The 17,263-nt window shown below is 57.3% G+C and overlaps 4 protein-coding genes across 4 annotated transcripts; 2 read left to right on the plus strand and 2 right to left on the minus strand.

Moving 5' to 3' along the window:
- Window positions 1-5: 5 nt before the first annotated feature.
- Window positions 6-3,923, minus strand: KIF12 (kinesin family member 12). The gene is given in 17 exon segments (XM_041482891.1): window positions 6-70; window positions 203-339; window positions 438-559; window positions 636-719; window positions 806-977; window positions 1,153-1,412; window positions 1,500-1,604; window positions 1,716-1,834; window positions 1,921-2,056; window positions 2,270-2,361; window positions 2,598-2,733; window positions 2,819-2,953; window positions 3,048-3,123; window positions 3,275-3,396; window positions 3,478-3,556; window positions 3,683-3,807; window positions 3,810-3,923. Coding segments are annotated over 17 exon segments (2,079 nt in total).
- Window positions 3,924-4,659: 736 nt separating this feature from the next.
- On the plus strand, window positions 4,660-5,316 carry SEBOX (SEBOX homeobox). Its single transcript, XM_041482737.1, has 2 exons — window positions 4,660-4,944; window positions 5,068-5,316. The coding sequence occupies exons 1-2, from the start codon at window positions 4,660-4,662 to the stop codon at window positions 5,314-5,316; spliced, it is 534 nt and encodes a 177-aa protein (XP_041338671.1).
- Window positions 5,317-6,005: 689 nt separating this feature from the next.
- Window positions 6,006-8,335, minus strand: TMEM199 (transmembrane protein 199). The gene is made up of 6 exons (XM_041482599.1): window positions 8,124-8,335; window positions 7,977-8,050; window positions 7,811-7,900; window positions 6,902-6,938; window positions 6,492-6,604; window positions 6,006-6,408 (listed from the first exon to the last, which is right to left on the minus strand). Exons 1-6 carry the CDS (start codon window positions 8,293-8,295, stop codon window positions 6,313-6,315), a joined length of 582 nt encoding a protein of 193 aa, XP_041338533.1. The 5' UTR covers window positions 8,296-8,335; the 3' UTR covers window positions 6,006-6,312.
- POLDIP2 (DNA polymerase delta interacting protein 2) lies at window positions 8,294-15,680 on the plus strand. The gene is made up of 12 exons (XM_041482738.1): window positions 8,294-8,300; window positions 8,351-8,408; window positions 8,770-8,851; window positions 9,432-9,529; window positions 10,292-10,388; window positions 10,854-10,929; window positions 11,518-11,625; window positions 11,847-11,983; window positions 12,900-12,926; window positions 13,112-13,237; window positions 13,641-13,720; window positions 15,202-15,680. The coding sequence occupies exons 1-12, from the start codon at window positions 8,294-8,296 to the stop codon at window positions 15,314-15,316; spliced, it is 1,011 nt and encodes a 336-aa protein (XP_041338672.1). The 3' UTR covers window positions 15,317-15,680.
- Window positions 15,681-17,263: the final 1,583 nt, after the last annotated feature.

The raw sequence follows: 17,263 nt of genomic DNA on the forward strand, positions 1-17,263 counted from the left end.
GCAGCTCAGATCTGCTCTGCCAGCCAGTCCAGTGCCTCTTCCCACTGGAGGAGAGGGACGGTGCCAGCAGCTGCCAGTGGGGAGCAGCAGGGTCAGGTCTCCATCTCCCCGGGATCAGTGCACAGCCCCTCGTGTGAGTGGCTGTGCAGGGATGGGTGTCCATCCAAGGCCCTGCCTGGTCTCCCAGCACTGCCCTGCTCACCTCTGGGCTCTGGCAGCCCTGGCCATGGTGGTGCTGAAGGGATGACCCTTCCCTCGGGGCTGGGGACGCGCTCGGGGCCTGGCAGCTCCCGCTGCAGCGAGGGCTGCTGAGACAAGCTCCTGCTTCTGCCATGACTCCTGCCAAGAGGACACAGACCCTCACCTACTGTCCCATCACCCCCTGAAACTCCAAGGAATTCCTGAGCAGCAGCTGATGTCCAAGGAGCGGCTCTCACCGCTGCCTCTGGTGCAGCTGGGGGTGCCCGTGGGGGTGACGGGAGCCAGGCAGAGCCGTGTCCTCCTGTCCAGCACTTCCCTCAGGGGGGACTGGCTGTGGCACAGCGGGCACTGGCAGCACCTGGGGGTGAGCAGAGCAGTCAAGGTGGCTGTGCCACCCCTGTGCCACCCCTCTAAAGAGACCCCTGGGGCTGTACCTGGAACATGGTGGCATCAGCTGGCCCAGGGCAGCACTGCGGGCACCCTGGGCAGCTGGGGCGGCTGGAGGCGGGAGGGAGCTTCTGCAAGAGAGGACAGCAGTGGGTGGGTGGTGTGTGCATGCCCACCCTGCCGTGGGCAGGATGCAGAGCCCAGACCCCCCTCTCACCGGCAGCCGGGGCACAGAGCTGGGTGTGGTGTCGGGCCGCCGGTGCCTCTCCGAGTGCCTGGGGGGGACGTGGAGGGTGCAGGCACTCCGGAGCAGGGGCTGGCTGTCACAGGAGCTGCGGGTGGCCCTGTGGGATGGGCCAGCTGGGAGGTGTGGGGACAGACGGGGCTGCCTGGGGAGCAGTGAGGAAGCCCGGCAGGGCATTGGCAGCCTCCAGAGAGCCCTGCCCAGCCCCAGGGAGTCACTGAGGGAGGCTGGTTAGTGCAGGGTGCTGCCAGCCAGGGGCTCTGGCTGCCCTGGCAGCCCTTTGGTCCCCTATTCAGGGGTCCCACACAAGCCTCCCATACCTCATCTGCTCGTTCTCCACCACGAAGTCCCGCAGGAGACCGTAGAGACTGGGCCAGGCTGGGGTTCCCTCTGGTGGGAGCTGCCCTGCAGGGCCGTACCTGTCTCCCGAGCCTGCCCATGCTTTTGGAGGGTTCCCTGCGACCTCCGTGCTCCTCACCGGCACTCTGGGCAGGCTCAGCTGCTGGCGCAGGGAGAGGTTTTCCAGCTGCAGGGCGTGGATTTCTCGCTCCAAGGTTTGCAGCAGCTTCTCCCGGGACACCTGGAGGGGTGGGTGGATAAAGGGGTGGGTCCGGGCGGGTCCCAGCAGCAGGGAGAGGAGCACAGAGGGGGTCCCTGTCTGTGATACCCTGTTGGCCAGGGGTCTGGTGGTGACCTTCCGGGCACGGCTGGCGTAGTGCAGCGTGCTCAGGGTCTCTGAGAGGCAGCGTGAGGACGGGGAGATGCAGGCGACCTGCCAACGAGGAAGACATGCTGCTGGACTGTCATCCAGAGGGTCACCATCCTTTTCCAGCCCTCCCCTCCACGGGGCGAGACCCCTGCCCAACCTCCTCCATGGTTTTACCATCAGGGTGATGCCCGAGCCGCCCAGGGAGCGAGCCAGCAGTCGGGTGAGCTTGCTGTCCCGGTAGGGGATGTGTGTTCGCTTCCCTCGGGGTTTGGCCAACAGGGAAATGCAGTGTCCTGCCGGAGGGTGAGCCACAAAGGATGTGACAAAGCTCTGGTGGGGGCCAGCAGGGCGCTCCCAGGGCAGATTCCCCAGCCCTTACCCAGCGCCAGGAGGCTGCGGTTGATGCTGTTGGCCTCCACAGAGAGCTCCCCGCTGGAGCCAGTCTCCTTCACCCGCTCGCTGCCAGCCAGGTCCACGAAGCACAGCGTGCCCTGCTTGCTGGGGCAGGCACTGGCCTGGAGAACCACGTTGGGGGGTGATGCTTTGGCCCCCATCACCCCTTCCCCATGGCCCACAGCACTGGATCTTGGGTAGGGTTCCCAGCTGCTCACTCCAGCCCCACCCAGGTATCCTTGAGGAGAGCGTGACCCCCCCACCGTGGGGCTGTTTGCACCCCCGCGCTGAGCCCTGAGCCCCCAGCCCTGCCCAGGAGCAGGATGCTCGCTCACGGCTCGGCTGCCGACGTGGATGGTCAGAAGGGCGTGGCTGCGGCTCGAGTGCCTGTTGAGGGCATGTGCCGAGGTCCGGCGCCTCTGGGATCCTGCCGGGGGAGGAACTGATAGCATGACACCCACGTCTCTGCCCCAAGCCCACAGCATCCACTGCCCAGCACCCCCTGCCAGACCAGAGCTGCCCTTGGCTCTTCGGGGAGCTGCTCCTCTTGGCTGCCATCAGAGCGCCACCAGCCCTGGGGACAGCCTGTGGAGGGCTGCATCCCCCCACACCGGGTCTAACACGCCCTGAACATGTCCCAGCCCCGTGCCTGCGGCTCAGCACCTTGCAGCAGCAGGCTGACGATGGCCTCCAGGCTCTCGAATTCCACACTGAGCTGGTTCTCCACGTAGAAGCCGCGGGTTTTGCTCCAGCGCAGGGGCAGGGCGCACGGTGGTCCCGGGCTCAGCAGGTCCCGGACCTGGGATATGGCAGAGGGAAGGCACCGGGAGAGCGGGGCACAGGGTGCCAGCAGGGCCGGAGGGGGCGGCTGGGCAGGCACTCACCTGTTCGTTGTAGATCTCCAGGTAGGAAGCGCTGAGAGCCAGGTCAGAGCCACGGCTCCTGCTCTGCTCCAGGAGGTAGGTGAAGGACCTCTGCATCAGCCCCAGCAGGGCAGGGGACGCGGGCTGGGTGTCGCTCTGCAGAGATGCCAGGATGGTGAGCGGTCACATCGGGCACCCGCCCGCTCCCAGAGCCCATACCCGGGATCAGGTCAGATGGTCAGCGTTGTACCTGGCTGAGGGGTCCCATCAGGGTGTAGGTCTTCCCCGAGCCGGTCTGCCCGAAGGCAAAGACGGTGCAGGAGAAGCTGTGGAAGATGCCGAGCGTCAGGCACGGCCGCCGGCGGTGGCACAGCGATGCCACCTCCCGACACAGCCCGGGCAGCGCAAACGCGCCGGAACGGCCCGGCGTGGGGTGGGTGGAGGGTTGGGGTCCCCGGGGGGCTCTCCAGGACCCACCCGTCGATGGCCAGCTCCACCAGCTGCCTCATCCCGCTGCCTTCGAACACAGCCTCCTGCGAGGCGCCGGCGTCGAACACGGCGCTGAAGCCAAAGGTGGCATCGTGCCTGGCCGCGCTTACCTGGCCGTGGGGACAGCGGCGGCTCAGGGGGTGCCGCAGCCCTCCCCAAGCCCGACACCCCCACGGGGAGGTGGCACTTACGTGGACGGCGCCGTCACCGAGGCTGTGCACAACTTGCTGGTCACCTCGCCGCGTCTCCGTGCAGGTCAGTGGCCGGACCCTAAGGGCGGGGTGTGGACGGGACACAGAGGTGTCGCTGCACGGGGACCCTGGGGAGCCCTGCTGTGAGCTCGCCCCAGGCAGGGAGGTTCTTGCCGCGTCCCTGAGCCCTTCCGTCTCCCCTTACCTGAGCACCACTCTCAGACGCGTCTCTCTGCCCTCCACGGGCCCCCCCGGCTCCTCTCCAGGACTCCTTTGGGGAACAGAGGGCAGCGGGGTGGTGGGTGCCCCCCAGCTGGGGGGTTCTGCCCGCGGGCACCCCGGGGACCGGGGTAGAGGGACCCCCGGTCGTGCTGCGCTCGCAGCGTGCTCCCACCTCCACTGTGCCCTGAGGCCTGGCAGGGGACAGAGCTCACTGTCCCCGCCATGTCGCCGCAGAAGGACAGTCTTGTCTCCCCCTCCCAGCCTTTTTGGGATGCCACCCCCCGCTGTCTGTATCAGTCGGGCAGTCAGTGCCCAAGTCCTGCTGCTCCAGGACGGTGTGGTCTCTGTCTCCTCCGTCTCCCCGACAACTTACGGTCTGTCCTGGCCCCGTGGGAGCGTTCTGGTCCGGGGGTCCGGCTGGGGGTCCCCGCCCCACTCCCCCTGTGGTTCCATGCGGCCCCCAACACCCGGTGCTCGGGGTGCCCGCAGCGCCCGGCCGGTCCCGGCGGGAGCCACCCCCAGCCGGCCCCGGCTGCCCCGCACAACCGGTACCACCGCTCCGGTTAAACATTGACCGGTACCAGCCCTGCGGGAGAGCGGCGGTCGCACGGCGGGGGGCGAACGGGGGAGGGCGGGGAGCCGGGGAGGGAGCGCAAGGGGCGGGTGGCAGGTGGGTCCCCGAGCCTTGGGATCCTCACGGGCCCCACCGTGCCCCGACGGCGGTGCGGAGAGAGCTGTACGAGCAGCTGGTGGGGGTACGGGTCCCCGGGGATGCTGGGGGGTCAGTCGGGGCTGTCGGGGCTCTGCCATCGGGGGCGCGGAGCTGGGATCGTCCCCGGGAGCCCTTGGGAAGGGCTGGGGGGGGACAGCACCGCCCGCTCGGGGCGGTCCCAGCCCGCCGGGGGGGACCCGGTGGGGATAAAAGCAGGGGCGGCGGCGGGCCCGGGGGAGCCGGGCAGGATGAGCGCGGCCCCGGGCACCTCCCGCGCTCCCCAGCCGCTGCTCCGCTTCCCCGACGGGGCGGGCGGGCCGGGCGGCGGGCGGGCGGCGGGCGGGGGCGGCGCCCCGGGGCCGTGCCCCTGTCCCTGTCCCTGTCCGGGGGGGCCGCGGAAGCGGCGGCGGACCACGTTCAGCCGGGGGCAGCTGTCGGAGCTGGAGCGGGCCTTCGCCGCCGTGCCGTACCCGGACATCGCCACCCGGGAGCGCCTGGCCGAGCTCACCCAGCTGCCCGAGGCCAAGATCCAGGTGAGCGCAGGCGGGACCTTCCCCTCCATCCCTTCCTCCTTCCCTCCCGGGGCACCCTGCCCTCTGTAAGGCCACCCTGTCGGGGCGATGTCGGTGTCTCACAGTTCCCCTCGCCCGTCCCAGGTCTGGTTCCAGAACCGCCGCGCCCGCAGGATCCGTAGCGCCAAGCCGGAGCCGCCACCGCTACCGCCGCTGCCGCCGCCCGGGGAGCGGGGTCCCCCCGCGGCACCTCCTGACGGCAGCATCCCGTGCCCGGCCCCTGCCCTGCCGCCGCCGCGATCCCACAGCCCCGCTCGGGGCCTCCCCACCTCGCTGGGCTCCATCTCCGATCTCATCTACAGCGCGGCCATCACCAACCTGGGCGAGCCATAGCCGTGGCAAGGACCCCTGGCTTCTAGGGACCCTCCTGGCACCGCGGCCCCCCCGGATTAGCGCCACGATTTCATTAGGGTGTGGAATTACTGCCGGTCCCAAAGGCTCCGAGGATGTCATCCAATATCCTAAATGCTGGTGCGGCCACAGCAGGGACAGCTCCCCATCAGCTCCCTAATACCGACTAATCTTTGGGAAAAAATACCTTAATCTGAGGCCGTATCCACGGATGATTGTGGCGCGGCCGCCCCTAATCCGCAGGCACGTTCGCAGGTGCTGGCAGATCTCCCTGGATCGGATATTAAACCGTGTTTCCAGGGGGGCTTAGCTGCCATCAGAGCATTAATCACTGTGTCTGGCCCTGGCAGAGCGCCCACCCGGCAGGTGTCCGGGTCCCCAGGGCCTGCTGTGGGTGTCCCCTCCCCGCTGTGGGTGCACCGAGCTGGCTCTGCTCTCTGTCCCACAGCACCTGAGAAATCCCTGGGCTCAGTGTTGAGGGGTGCTCCCTCCCTCCCTACCTCCAGAATCTGGGCACCCTTTGGCAGGGGGTTGGGAGCACCGTGCATCCCTCACTGTGCAGGCAGAGGAAGGTTTGGACAGGAGATGCAGAGGGAGAGGGAAGATTCACATCTCAGTGGTGTCTTAGATGCCACATCAATGTTTCTCATACCAACAGACATCTCCCGACATGCAAGAACACACAGTGTTATTTATTCCCAGAATAAAAGGACAGGAATTTCCCAGAACAGAGATGGCAGGAGCTGATGCCGCTCTCTCTGCAGGGGTGGTCAGAGTCCAAAGCCGTTCCCTCTCCTGTTCTGCAGCTCTGGGATTTCCAACCCATGATTCATTTCAGGAGCAGGAAGCAAAGGATGAGCCTGAGGAGTGCAGCAGTCTTCCCACAGCAGGAACAGGTACAGACAGGACAAGATCTGTCCCAAATTAGCAGCTCCTGAGGAGAACAAAATCCTCCAGCACGAAGCCTGCAGTTCATGGTCATAGTTTCCCAAGGTCCCCTTCGAGGGTCCGCACCATCACGTACAGCTCGGCCAAGCCCACCACCGAGGCCACAATGACAGCTGACAGGACACGCTGGGGACACAAAAGACAGAGAGGTGACCCTGGGTGTCTGGCCTGGCCAGCACAGAGGGGCTGGCAGGGGCTGGCTCGCTCACCGCCGCTGTCTCTGCGAAGACGTACTGGCTGCCCAGGTAGGTGCAGGCAAAGGCGGCCACCACGGTGACAATGAAGTTGAAGATGGTGATGACAACGGCTTTCACGGAGCGAACTGGGGACACAGGGGTGAAGGAGTTGATTTTAGGTAAGGCTGGGGGGTAAGGCTGGACACAAGGTGTAATCATGCACAGCTGCCTCAGCTGGGAGATGTAATCGTGGGGAGTCACACGCTTGGTGCCTCCAGAAATATTGGTAAGAATGACCAGGAGGATCTTTTATTCAAGGAACACTTCAGTGCATGGAAACCTCCTGGTGAGATATTCCGAGAGGGAAGGGCTGTCCCCAGCTGGAGATGGAACAGTTCCCATGCCTGACCTGCCACATGTCAACAGGACAGGGAGCCACTCACCTTGCCTCCCGAACTCAGCCAATGGCCCGTTCATCTCCTGAAAGAAGGGATTGAAACAGCTTGTGATCACTTGTGTTTTCATGTTCATAGTAATGTTATTTCTGTGTGTGCAGAATAAAAGCAATGACAATGCCCTGTCCTGTCCCCAAGACTCTGAGCTTTGGGTGGGTGGGCTGTGGGGGAGCAACAATTTCACTCATTCCTCTGAAATTTTGCACAAGCTCTGCTAAAACCACCCTGGATTATAGACCACAGCATGGCTTGGCTTGGAAGGGGACCTTAAAGATCATCTTGTTTCAGCCCCTGCCATGAGCAGGGACACCTTTCACTAAATCAGGTCAAATCTGGAAGGGTCCAGCTTGGCAGAGAGCAAAGCAGATCTTCCCATGAGAGTTAATGTGCACCTGGATGCCAGGCACAGTGTGGAAGAGCAAATGGGATCCCAAGGAATGCCAGCAGGAAGGGATGCTGACTTGTCTGAACAGTCACCCTGCCAGAAGATCTCAGCTCTCTCAGGAAAGAATGAGTACCCACATATGATCTTGCATTTTCAGCTTTTACCTTGACATGAATAAGGCAATTTTAAAACTATGACAAAAATTTAACCAGCACAGATGCTCCCAGTCAAACATTTACGGCATGTGCTCAGTCTCCCAGAACAGAACCTGAGATCTTTGGCACAGTGAGCACTTCCCAAAAGTCAGTATGTCTAATTCACCACCCAGTTAACCCTGTCCTACCTCTGACCTCAACACCGGACCTGTTGTTCCTGGTGTGTTTACAGTGTGCTCTTCTCCAGCGCCTGCCACATCCCCTCTGCACTGCACTCACTCTAAGGGGGAAAACCTCCTTTGCTCTCAGGTGTTTGAGGGATGAATCCTGGCAGCAGGCGCTGCAGCAGCCCCTCACCTGGCCGGTGATGTTGCGGGTCATCCGCTGGTACTCCTCGTGTGCCAGCTTGGCCTTGATCCGCTCCAGCCGGGCCACCAGCTCGGGGTTCTGCGGGAGGCACAGACCCACCGTGAGGGCCGGGCGCGCCGCCTCCTCCCGCGACTCCCGGCCGGCCCTCACTTACCCGCGGCGGCACCGGCACCTCGGGCAGGTGGATCTCGCATCCTTCCAGCAGCTCGTGTAGGTGCAGCGGAGACCCTGCGGGCGGTGCACGGCGCGGTCACGGCGCGATCGCGGCGCGATCCCGGCCCCGCGGCGCAGCGCGGCCTACCTGCCTCCCGCAGCGCGGCGTGCAGCCTCCGCAGCGCGCTGAAAGGCACCAGCCCTCCTTCCTCCGCCAGCGCCGCCTCCAACTCATCCCTCAGCCCGGCGGGCAGCGCTGCTATCTCACCGTCCCGCACCGCCCGCCGCAGCCGCGGCCCGGCCCGCACCGCCGACGCCATGTTGGGCCCGGCCGGCGTTGCCGGGGCGACCGGGAGGGGTGAGGGGGAACCATAGAGACGGCGGGGCGGGGCGGAGCGGCGCGGGCCGCGGCGGGCGGGGCGGCCTCGTCGCGGTGAGGCCTGTGAGGGGCTGCGTGAGGGCATGGGGGGCTCTTGGGGGTGTTTGAGGGTGGTTGGGAGGGGGTGAGGGGAGTTAGGGTCTGTTGAGTCTCTGGGGGAAGACTGTGAAAGAGCTGGGGGCTGTCAGGGTACGGGTATGGGAGAGGGGGATTGGGTTAAAGGGACGAGTGGGTGAGGGTGTCCAGGGCAGTGGGGAGAGGGGACACTGGCAAAGGGAGCAGGGTCTGGGTTGCTCGGTGCATGGTGGGGCTCTTGTGGGGTGTCCCAGGACACACAGAGTGGGGAGCAGTGTCCCCCTGCGCTGGGGGCTGCTGCAGCCCCTGCAAAGCCTCCAAGCTGCCTCTCTGCTCCCAGGAACCGTCCCGAGGGCAAAGTGCTGGAGACCGTGGGGGTGTTTGAGGCCCCGAAGCAGCACGGGAAATACGAGACAGGCCAGGTAAGGGGTTCTGGGGGGCACAGCTGGCCCTGCAGGCTGGCGCCACAGGGATTGGGCAGCTGAGGGATTTCCTGTAAGGAAAAGTCAGCAGCAGGAAGCTGGGAGTTTCACAGCTCGGTGCTCCTTGTCTGTGCTGTGTCTGCAGTTTGTCAGTCATCTGACAATAGCAGCTTGATAAGAATCTGCAGCACAACACAACTGTTGTACAATGGTGTTTGCTCCACTGTCTTTGGGGTTTTCTCCCTCAAGGATTCCAAGAGACAATCAGTGAATTTGAGAAATAAAGAGTTAAACTTGTAATTCCCGTCATTAATACTCTCAGATCTGTTTGTGAGCAGTCTCTCCTTTCTGCTGCTCTGTTACTGCGTTACTCATTTAGCCCTTCCCTTTTATGGGATAGAGATGACATGGATTTCTTCTCCCATCCCAGACTGTTTCCTTCTTTCTGCCCTGGGTCATCAGAGTGATGTTTCTCCCTGTATCCCCATCCCACACATTAAACCTTTTGCAAATGTTTGTTGTTTTACCTCAGATAATGGATTTTTAAAATAATTCAGCTGCAATTACTTGTTCCTTCCAGCTCTTCCTTCACAGTGTGTTTGGCTATCGAGGAATAGTCCTGTTTCCCTGGCAAGCCAGGCTTTATGATCGTGATGTGGCTTCTCCTGTCACAGAAAAGTAAGGATTTGAGGGTTTGGACTGTTGGATTTGCATTTTGTAGTGAATTTCCTATTTGGGGTAGACAAGTGTTTTTAAGGAGGGGCAATGGCATAGGTCTGTTCGCATGAGTGTAAACTAGGAGAGGTCATTAAAGAGATACTTCATTATTAAGTATTGAGTATTATTAATTAGAGACATGATGGAAGTATGAAAGATGAAAATGTGTGTATGGAAGAAATAAAATTCAATTAAAAATTATGCTAATGGCATTCTGTATTATACAAAAAGTCCCTCTTTGAGTTAGATCCAGGCTCCTGTGTTACCATTTGGAGGCTGCTGTAGATTGTAGATTGAGTTGGGTTTGTCAGCTTCCTCCTCAACTTCAGCCCACTAAGCCAGGTTCATCCTTCTTGAGTTGCTGTTCAGTTCTCTCCCCTCTTGCATCTGTGTTTCCCCTGGCCTGTGATGAGTTGTGCTGGGAAGGAGTGAGGATCAGAAAGAAAATCAGAGGGCAGTAGGAATATCCACCCCAGAGAGGAGCCTACACTGAGCAGGAAAAACCTGTGAGCTGTTGGAGCTGTGTCAGACACCACTGATGGTCATCTCAGCTTGTCTGTCCTTGTGTGGGTGGCTCGTGGGGCTTTGGTTTGCGTGCAGCCAGATGATTACAGGCTGCAAAATACATCTTTCAAAAAATCATTGTTTATAAGTGCTTGGTGCTGGTAACAAGAATTTGCTGCCATGCTGGGCTTGAGCTCAGAGCTTTGCTTTTCTCTTTAGGAGCGAGAATGTGGCAGGCCATGGTTCCAAAGAGGTCAAGGGTAAAACACACACTTACTACCAGGTGTTAATAGATGCCCGGGATTGTCCACATATAGTAAGTAATGAGTAATCTTGGTATTGAAACTTGAGTATCTTCTACATGAGTGGTTCAGAGGGACAGGCACTGGAGGAAAATTACTGTGGTGGCTAACTGGATTGGTTAGGATTTTTGGGTAAATTTGTTCTTCAAGGCGTATTTTTCCTGAGAGAGATCATCTGGAATGTCACATGACTGTTTTCTGGATCATGTTTCCCCTTTCCAACCTCCTTTCCTCTTCCTGGTGCTGTTCCCACACTGTTGCACACAGGTCATTAGGAGTGTGGGCTGCAGCACTGAAAATGCTTCTCACTTGTTTGGGTGGGGAGTTAGCCCAGAGGAATTAAAGGAGAGAATTCTGATGTGAATTGGTTAAATGAAATAAACATTATGTGCTTTATAAACCACACTAATGAGCTGAAATATGACTGGAAACTGTCGTGCAGCAATGCACACAGAAAGACATAAACCTCCCTGTTTCAGTCCCAGAGATCACAGACAGAGGCAGTGACGTTCCTGGCAAATCATGACGACAGCAGAGCCCTCTATGCCATCCCAGGTGAGTGAAATCCTCCTGCAGCCTCTGCTCCTTGTGAGGTGAGGTCAGAAAAGGTATCAGTGGTCAGCCCCTGCCAGTGAACAGCAGTTCCTACAGGACATTCTGTCGTGGATCTGTCCATAGCTTAGGGCTGTGCTGGACACAACAGAGTGATGAGAGTACAGGAGGCCCTTTGGAGAGCTGCAGGTTGGGCCTCTGTGATCAGACACAGCCATATTGATTTGAGCTCTTGAGGCATAGATCCCATGCCATGTTGTACATGGGCTGTTCTACTTTGTGGTCAGGACAGCTGGATTTATTCCTGTCCTGGGCATTTCCTGCCCAGAGTGCTTTTGGGGCAGTGCAGGCACTTTGCAGGGCAGTGTATGTTTATCAGAGGAGTCACTCCATGAAAAATCTCACAGGAGAACACTGCCAAGAGTTATTCCTGGCACATCTCTTCCATTCTTCATTGCAGTTGTGATATTAGCTTTGACTTCTGCTGCCAAGGTCCTTTTTTCTCACCAGTGTGATCAGTTTTTCTGCCAGGAGACTTCTGTGCTGCTCTCTGCTGGGGAAGTTCCATAGGTTTTGGGGTTTCTTTTTCAGGTTTAGACTATGTAAGCCATGAAGACATCCTTCCCTACAGCTCCACTGATCAAGTGCCCATCCAGCATGAGCTTTTTGAGAGGTTCCTCATGTACGACCAAACAAAAGGTAAATTCTGGCTGCACAGGGAATTCTCCAGGGCCAGATGCTTGCAGTGCTCTATAACAAATACCCAAACCCCACCATCTTGGATATGGTATAAAAATCATGTCTGGCTTGGGGTTTGTTACAGTGAAGCTGCCTTTGAATATTTTACCATGTGAAAAGAATTGTGTTGAGGGGAGAGCACTCCAGCTACAGTGTTGCCTCTCACCTTTCCCTCCCCGCAGTGCCGCCTTTTGTAGCGAGGGACACTCTGTGTGCGTGGCAGGAGAAGAACCACCCCTGGCTGGAGCTCTCGGATGTGCACCGAGAAACCACGGAGAACATCCGTGTCACTGTAATCCCCTTCTACATGGGCATGAGGGTGAGTCTGTGCTGCTCTGGTAATTCTGCTGTTTGTTTCACTGGCTTGTTTTTGTAACACTGGTTTGCTGCCTGAAGGTGCCTTCTGCTTACTGGAGAAGTGACATTTAACCACAGTTGCCATTTTGTTCTCATGGGTATAAACATGAAACTGTTCTGTCATATATTTTTGGAGAACATCTCCTGCATATTGGCTTTTGCTGGTTATCAGTAGGATGATAAATAACAGTGCTAGCAAGATATTTGGGAAGACTTTTGAATTGGTCCTGTTAATGCCTCAGTCACATGAGGTGACACTGGGGCCACCTGCTCTGTAACAACAGCCACGTCTGTTATCCTGCCCAGTGATGGGCTGCAGTTCCCTGCCTGTTTCCTGCCTCTAGTTTGGCTTAGAGAGTTTGGCTAAAGCCTTCTGGATTTAGCTGATAACCGTGTGCTCTTTATAGCACAGAGCTTCACGTGGATCATCCAAAATAATGTGGCCCCAACAGACTCCTGAGTGGGAGAGCTGGGAATTCCCTCAGCGGTTTGTGATTTCTGAGCACGGCTGTTGGGGAGCCTGAGCTGTGGCAGCTGCACGTTTTGGTGTGGATTTGCAGCTTTTGTGGAGTGCAGCTGATGTCTGTCAGAAAAACAGGTGCCCAAAGGCAAGGAAAAGGGTGGTTTTAGATCTGTAGAAAGTGCGTAATTAACATGGAGATGAACCCTGGGGGTTGTCACGTGCTCCTCACAATTACCAGTGCCAGGCTCTGCTGAGGGAAGGCCTCAGAGAGCAGCTGTCTGTGCTCATGTGAGTTGTCTGCGTCACCCTGGCACAGAGTGAGAGCCCCTGTGCTGGTGCTGTGGTGACAGCTGAAGAGGTTTTTGGCACCACGTGTCCAAGGGCAGCTGCTAAAGTCTTTTGTTTCTCTTGACAGGAAGCCCAGAATTCCCATGTCTACTGGGTAAGTGTCTTTTGTATCACGGAGCAGCTAAAGGGAAGGAGTTAATTTGCTGTGGCATCACTGCAGCGTGATAAGCTTTGAGGGAGAGTAGCCTTTGCCTGGCAACTGTTTCCCAGTACCAGCTGTAGGTTATCAACTGGTTGCAGCTGATTCCAGCTCTTGATGAGAGTCTTCTTTCTGCCCAGTGGCGCTACTGCATTCGCCTGGAGAACCTGGACAGTGAGGTGGTGCAGCTGCGAGAACGGCACTGGAGGATATTCAGCTTGTCTGGCACCTTGGAGACAGTCCGGGGCCGTGGGGTTGTAGGAAGGGTAGGTACCATGCAGCTTTCTTTTTGGGAAACGTGACCCTTTGTTGGAGTTCTCTCACTTAGTTGTGTGGATTTGCCAGCACATTGCTTAGTGGGCACTTGAAATAGATGGAGTGGGGAGCTGGCAGTGAAAAAAGTCACGTGAGCTTTTCATCTGTTGTTTGTCTGCATGAACTGAAACTTCACACTGAGTATTAGAGGATGATCCTAAATGACTGGTGGTTGGAAAACTGGAATAATAACAGGATTCTGGTGCTACTCCGTGGACAAATTGTTTGCTGTGTAATTGGGAGAAATGCTGGGGTGTAGGTCTCTGTTTGGTTTTGTTTCGTGCAATATAAATTTCCTGTTGATGCCTATCTGTGGTAGAATTGCTGATGCCCAGTGGTCTCTTGTTTCCTCAGGAGCCAGTTTTGTCCAAAGAACAGCCAGCATTTCAGTACAGCAGCCACGTCTCCCTGCAGGCATCCAGTGGTCACATGTGGTAAGAAAAGAAGCCCTTATTGCTGCAGCAGTGTTTGGGGTGTAGGACCCCCAGCAGTGAGCTGCAGTGCAGTTTGCAGCCTGGGGTTGTGGCTGGAAGCTGGGTGGAAGTGGACTGGACAGGGCATAGTTGGTAGCTAAAATCTAATGAGCTTCTCTCTAGCTGTATCCTATTAGTGATAAGATGATCTGTTGGTTCTCTGCACCAGAAGGGTATCCAGGGTAATTTCTCCTCCTGCTGTGGTCTGTGCTAGACTGGATTTAAAGACATGAAGCAGTTACTCCTTTTGTCCTTGGTGCAAGAGCCAAGGCCTTGTGCTGGTGATTCCTTCAGCAGCAGGGGTGTGTGCTCTGGCATCTCCTTTCTTGAGAGAGGATTGGGCTTTAACTCCATCCCTGTGCACTTCTGTGTCAGGAATTGGCATACAAGGGTTTTCCCAGTTTAGACCAGGTAAGGACTTCAGTCTAACTGGTGTTTCAGTTTCTTCTTCTGTAACTGCAGGAGGGAAGTGCCCACCTGAGTTCTTTTCCTGTGCCTGGGGGTAGAAACAGCTTCCCTTTATTTGCCTTTTGGCTGGGTTAGCACATTTAGTGCCACCTCTGTGTGGACAAGGATTGCACAGCCACCTCTTGCCTTCTGTATGACAGGTCCTTCTGCATTTTTTTAAGGAAATCTCCTTCAAAGTTAGGTTGCATTTGAGTTGGGAAAAGCAGGAGAGCAGCTCTTTGCATATAGGGCATACCTTGTTTGCCATGTGAAGTGTTTTGAATTGCCTGAATGGATGCCCTGGGGAATAAAACCAGATGGTCTAGTAGATTTTCCCTCTCTGCATACATCCTAAAGACAAAGAGACAAAGGTTCTGCAGCTCAGAAGCTGCTCAGCTTGACTTCTGGTGTTCAGTTGTGTCCTCTCTGTCCTGAGAACCTGTTAATTTATCTCCACAACCCTCTTGTTGTGTTCTGCAGGACAGTTGTCTATAGTTCAGAGCAGTAAACAAATGGTTGTACCAGGACAGGCAGGTTCAGCTCTGAAATGCAAAGCTGAAGCTGTTCCAAATGACACCTGTGATGGGATTTCTTAATGTCATAGACAACCAGTGGAGCTCCTGCCAAGAAACACAAATGAATTTACGTGTGGCCAGTCTGTAAAAATAGCTCAGATGGCTCTGTCTGCTGGGGAGTGGGAGTTGGGTAAACACCACTGCAGGTGCATGCAGGGTGCTTGACTCCTGTGGGCTGCAATCATCACAGCTTTGTGCAGGAAATGTGTTGGGGATGTGCTGTTCAACTGCCCAGGAGTCCTCCACAAATGAGTTACCTTGGCAGCAGATGTTTGCAGCTGAGGCCATGTCCTTGCTGCTGGACCAGCCTTGCTGCTGGACCCCCAGGGTGTGGAAGAGCTCAGGTTTTACCTTTTTGCTGATGCTTCCTAGGTGTGTTTGTCCCTGGCCTCAGTGTGACCTCTGCCGTTATTTTTGCAGGGGCACTTTTCGATTTGAGAGGCCTGATGGCTCCCACTTTGATGTCCGAATCCCACCCTTTTCCCTGGAAAGCAACAAAGATGAGAAGACCCCTCCCTCCGGCCTTCACTGGTAGATCAGAGTGCCCAGAGCCACGGAGGCCTGTGTGTGCTGTAGACCTTTGCCTCCCCTTTATGCTGCAGCCAAGAACACAGAGCTTTTAAACATTTTAAACCATTTTTGTTTTAACTGTTGTCTGCCAGGGAGGCTTTTTCTGGAACTTTACTACTGGCTCTTCTCTCAGGCTGCTTGTAAAACATAAGCTGTGTTCCAGGTAACCCTTCCCTCTGTGGCACCTGCTGGGTTTTTGGGGCTGGGGGATGTAGATCTGTGCTGCTGCAGAAGACTGGCCCCCCTCAGCAGGACTGGACCCTTTCCAATGTGTTGTGACTTCTCTGCAATGTGAGGTTTCTCTAATAAACTGGCCCTTCCAGTTGCAACCAGTCTTCCTTCCTAAGCCAAGGCCGTGGCTTTGCATCCAGCCTGTCCCAGCTTGTTGCTCCCCCCGTGTGGAGTCAGCCCAGAGTTCTTGCTGCTTCAGAAGCAGCTGCTCCTCCTTTAGGGAACAGGAATGTGAGCTCAGCTTTCCTGCAGTGCAGCTGCTTTTTGGGATTCAGCCAGGGTTAGAGCAGCCTGTGAGCTCCACTCATGGCACAGCTTCTCTGGGCTTTGTGCTGTGATACAGAACCTGTTCTTTTTGGAGAAGAGGGTGCAGAGGGGACAAGGTGGGTGACATGTGGTGCTGTCACAGTGTCCTGTGTGTGCAGAGCACCAGGCTCTGTGCTGTGATGGTACAGGAGAGCTGAGGGGAGCCCTTCCCCTGCCAGGGCTTTGCTTTGCTGCAGGGATTTCCATCTCAGCTGCTCACACTGTGGCTGCATCCATATTTCCTTGTTAGTTTCTGCTTTGGCAGGAATGCTTGTTTTCACCTGGAATGCTGTGAGGCAGTGCTTGGCTTTCTGCTCCTGCTTGCTCTGCTTGGCAGGTTGTGATTTTTTGGTGGCATGTGTCTGGAGGGCCCTGCAGGACTGTGAAATCCCTGTAAGATGACAGTGTTTGGATGTGTGGGAAAGCCTGAGCAGCTCTGAGGATTGCAAAGATCATCAGCCCCCGTGGTGTGGGAGCCTTCTGGCTGCCTCTGGGTATCCAGACTTGTGCATGACTCTGAGGCAGGAGTACTTGGCTTGTGATAATCCTAGGAAGAGTTTCCAACCTTCCTCCTTTCCCTAGTCTTGCTTAAATGACAAGATGTAACTAACCCATGGGATGTTTTCCTTGATTTAGAAGTATCCCAGTTATTCCCTCTTCCCTGGAACCCCCTCTGAGCAGCCTGTTTGCCTTTGGCTCTGCAAGGCAGAGCTGAGGCAGTGCTGTGGGCAGGCAGCCTTGGGGGGACACTCTCATGCTGTCCCACAGGCAGTGGATTGCTGTTTAGAGAGACTCAATCACTGCAGTGTTTATCTTCACCTGTCTCTTCAGTTTTGTGTCTTCCTTCCTCTCAGGTAGTAACGTGCTTAAATTTAGACTTTCAAAGGTTTAAACAGCCAGTCTGCTTTTAGGGGTAGAAAAGGATCCCTAAAGACCGTTCACAGCTGACAACCCCACATGGCTGCTGTCATGCTGATTTCCTCTCAGGAGGAGGAGGTGGGAAGATGCCTCGAGTTCAGAGGCAGCAGGAACCTGCAGGAACCTGCTTCTCCCTTCCCATGCAGCTGTCCTGCCCCTCCCTCGGCTTGCTTCAGCTTTCCTGGCGATTGCAACACCCCTGCGAATGTTTGACCTCGCTGCTCCACCCCTGAGGGATGGAGTGATGCCGGGGCGGGCTCTGCTGGGGTTTGGGGTGATGTTCCATCGGGCTGCCTAGGAACGGGCATTCCTGCCTGGATAATCATTGCCAAGACCGAGGTCACACACCGGGGCACGCGAGGAATGTTTCCACTCCAGCAGGCTTTGCCGTCCTGTCCTGGCGCCTGGGCGAGATGCCAGAGGCTCGGCAGGGCCTTTCCCCAACCGCTTCATCCCC

This window comes from Pyrgilauda ruficollis, unplaced genomic scaffold (assembly GCF_017590135.1).
Source record: "Pyrgilauda ruficollis isolate IOZ18807 unplaced genomic scaffold, ASM1759013v1 scaffold59, whole genome shotgun sequence".
Taxonomy (NCBI): domain Eukaryota; kingdom Metazoa; phylum Chordata; class Aves; order Passeriformes; family Passeridae; genus Pyrgilauda; species Pyrgilauda ruficollis.

What these genes read in the sequence shown, in the direction of transcription:
- SEBOX (XM_041482737.1), top strand. Translation starts at nt 4,660, where the DNA reads ATGAGCGCGGCCCCGGGCACCTCCCGCGCTCCCCAGCCGCTGCTCCGC. An exon ending in TGCCCGAGGCCAAGATCCAG is followed by an intron (nt 4,945 to 5,067) that starts GTGAGCGCAGGC and finishes CGCCCGTCCCAG; the next exon opens with GTCTGGTTCCAGAACCGCCG.
- POLDIP2 (XM_041482738.1), top strand. An exon ending in GCTTCTCCTGTCACAGAAAA is followed by an intron (nt 9,530 to 10,291) that starts GTAAGGATTTGA and finishes TTTTCTCTTTAG; the next exon opens with GAGCGAGAATGTGGCAGGCC. An exon ending in CATGTACGACCAAACAAAAG is followed by an intron (nt 11,626 to 11,846) that starts GTAAATTCTGGC and finishes CCCTCCCCGCAG; the next exon opens with TGCCGCCTTTTGTAGCGAGG.
- TMEM199 (XM_041482599.1), bottom strand. Translation starts at nt 8,295, where the DNA reads ATGGCGTCGGCGGTGCGGGCCGGGCCGCGGCTGCGGCGGGCGGTGCGG. An exon ending in CGCCGCGCTGCGGGAGGCAG is followed by an intron (nt 8,051 to 8,123) that starts GTAGGCCGCGCT and finishes CACCGCCCGCAG; the next exon opens with GGTCTCCGCTGCACCTACAC. An exon ending in TCTTCGCAGAGACAGCGGCG is followed by an intron (nt 6,409 to 6,491) that starts GTGAGCGAGCCA and finishes TTGTGTCCCCAG; the next exon opens with CGTGTCCTGTCAGCTGTCAT.